We start from the raw sequence: 546 nt of genomic DNA, 5'->3' as shown, positions 1-546 counted from the left end.
AGGGTCACGCAAGGTCGTGGTTCTCGTAGCAGACGACGGTTTATGTCTATCGCCAGTTCCTCTGAACAGTCAAAAGCCATCGCTAGAGTTCTTGTGAACCACAGCCGTTTGTTTCGTGCATAGTCAGAGGTACATAAAGACGTGATATTGCAGATAAGCTCACATCGAGTCGCATTCAAATTACTAACTGACGACTACATTATGAAAAAGGGAAACTGGATCACACGGGTTCACGATGGCTCAGGGGTAAGATAAACCACGCAAAAATAAATTCTTTGAAAATTGCTCGCTCTTTACGGAGGGCACCTAGGATGTTCTCAAGCGGTGAGTGTTTAAATGAAAGGGTGTTTGTACTGTGTGTAAAAGCCTGACCGTACCTGTGATGGTTTACGGGAGGCTAATACTGTGCCTATAATCCCTTCAATGCTATATGGACATTTCTGTCTCACTAATTAATCCCTCAATATTTATTATATGGTAAGATGCAGCTCATTTGACGTAATCATATCCCTGTCCAGGATGTACGAATGTATGCGCGCAATACTA

General features: G+C 43.0%; 1 protein-coding gene across 1 annotated transcript in view; it reads left to right on the top strand.

The window, feature by feature from the left end:
- Positions 1-519: 519 nt before the first annotated feature.
- LOC138965662 (multiple epidermal growth factor-like domains protein 11) overlaps positions 520-546 on the top strand; it is a 9,480-nt gene continuing 9,453 nt past the window's right edge. Inside the window, exon 1 of the mRNA XM_070337837.1 lies at positions 520-529. Within this exon, the coding sequence (XP_070193938.1) occupies positions 520-529 (10 nt within the window). The remainder of the gene's footprint in view (positions 530-546) is intronic.

This window comes from Littorina saxatilis, linkage group LG4, assembly GCF_037325665.1.
Source record: "Littorina saxatilis isolate snail1 linkage group LG4, US_GU_Lsax_2.0, whole genome shotgun sequence".
Lineage (NCBI taxonomy): Eukaryota > Metazoa > Mollusca > Gastropoda > Littorinimorpha > Littorinidae > Littorina > Littorina saxatilis.
This window is presented reverse-complemented; position numbering and strand designations above follow the sequence as displayed.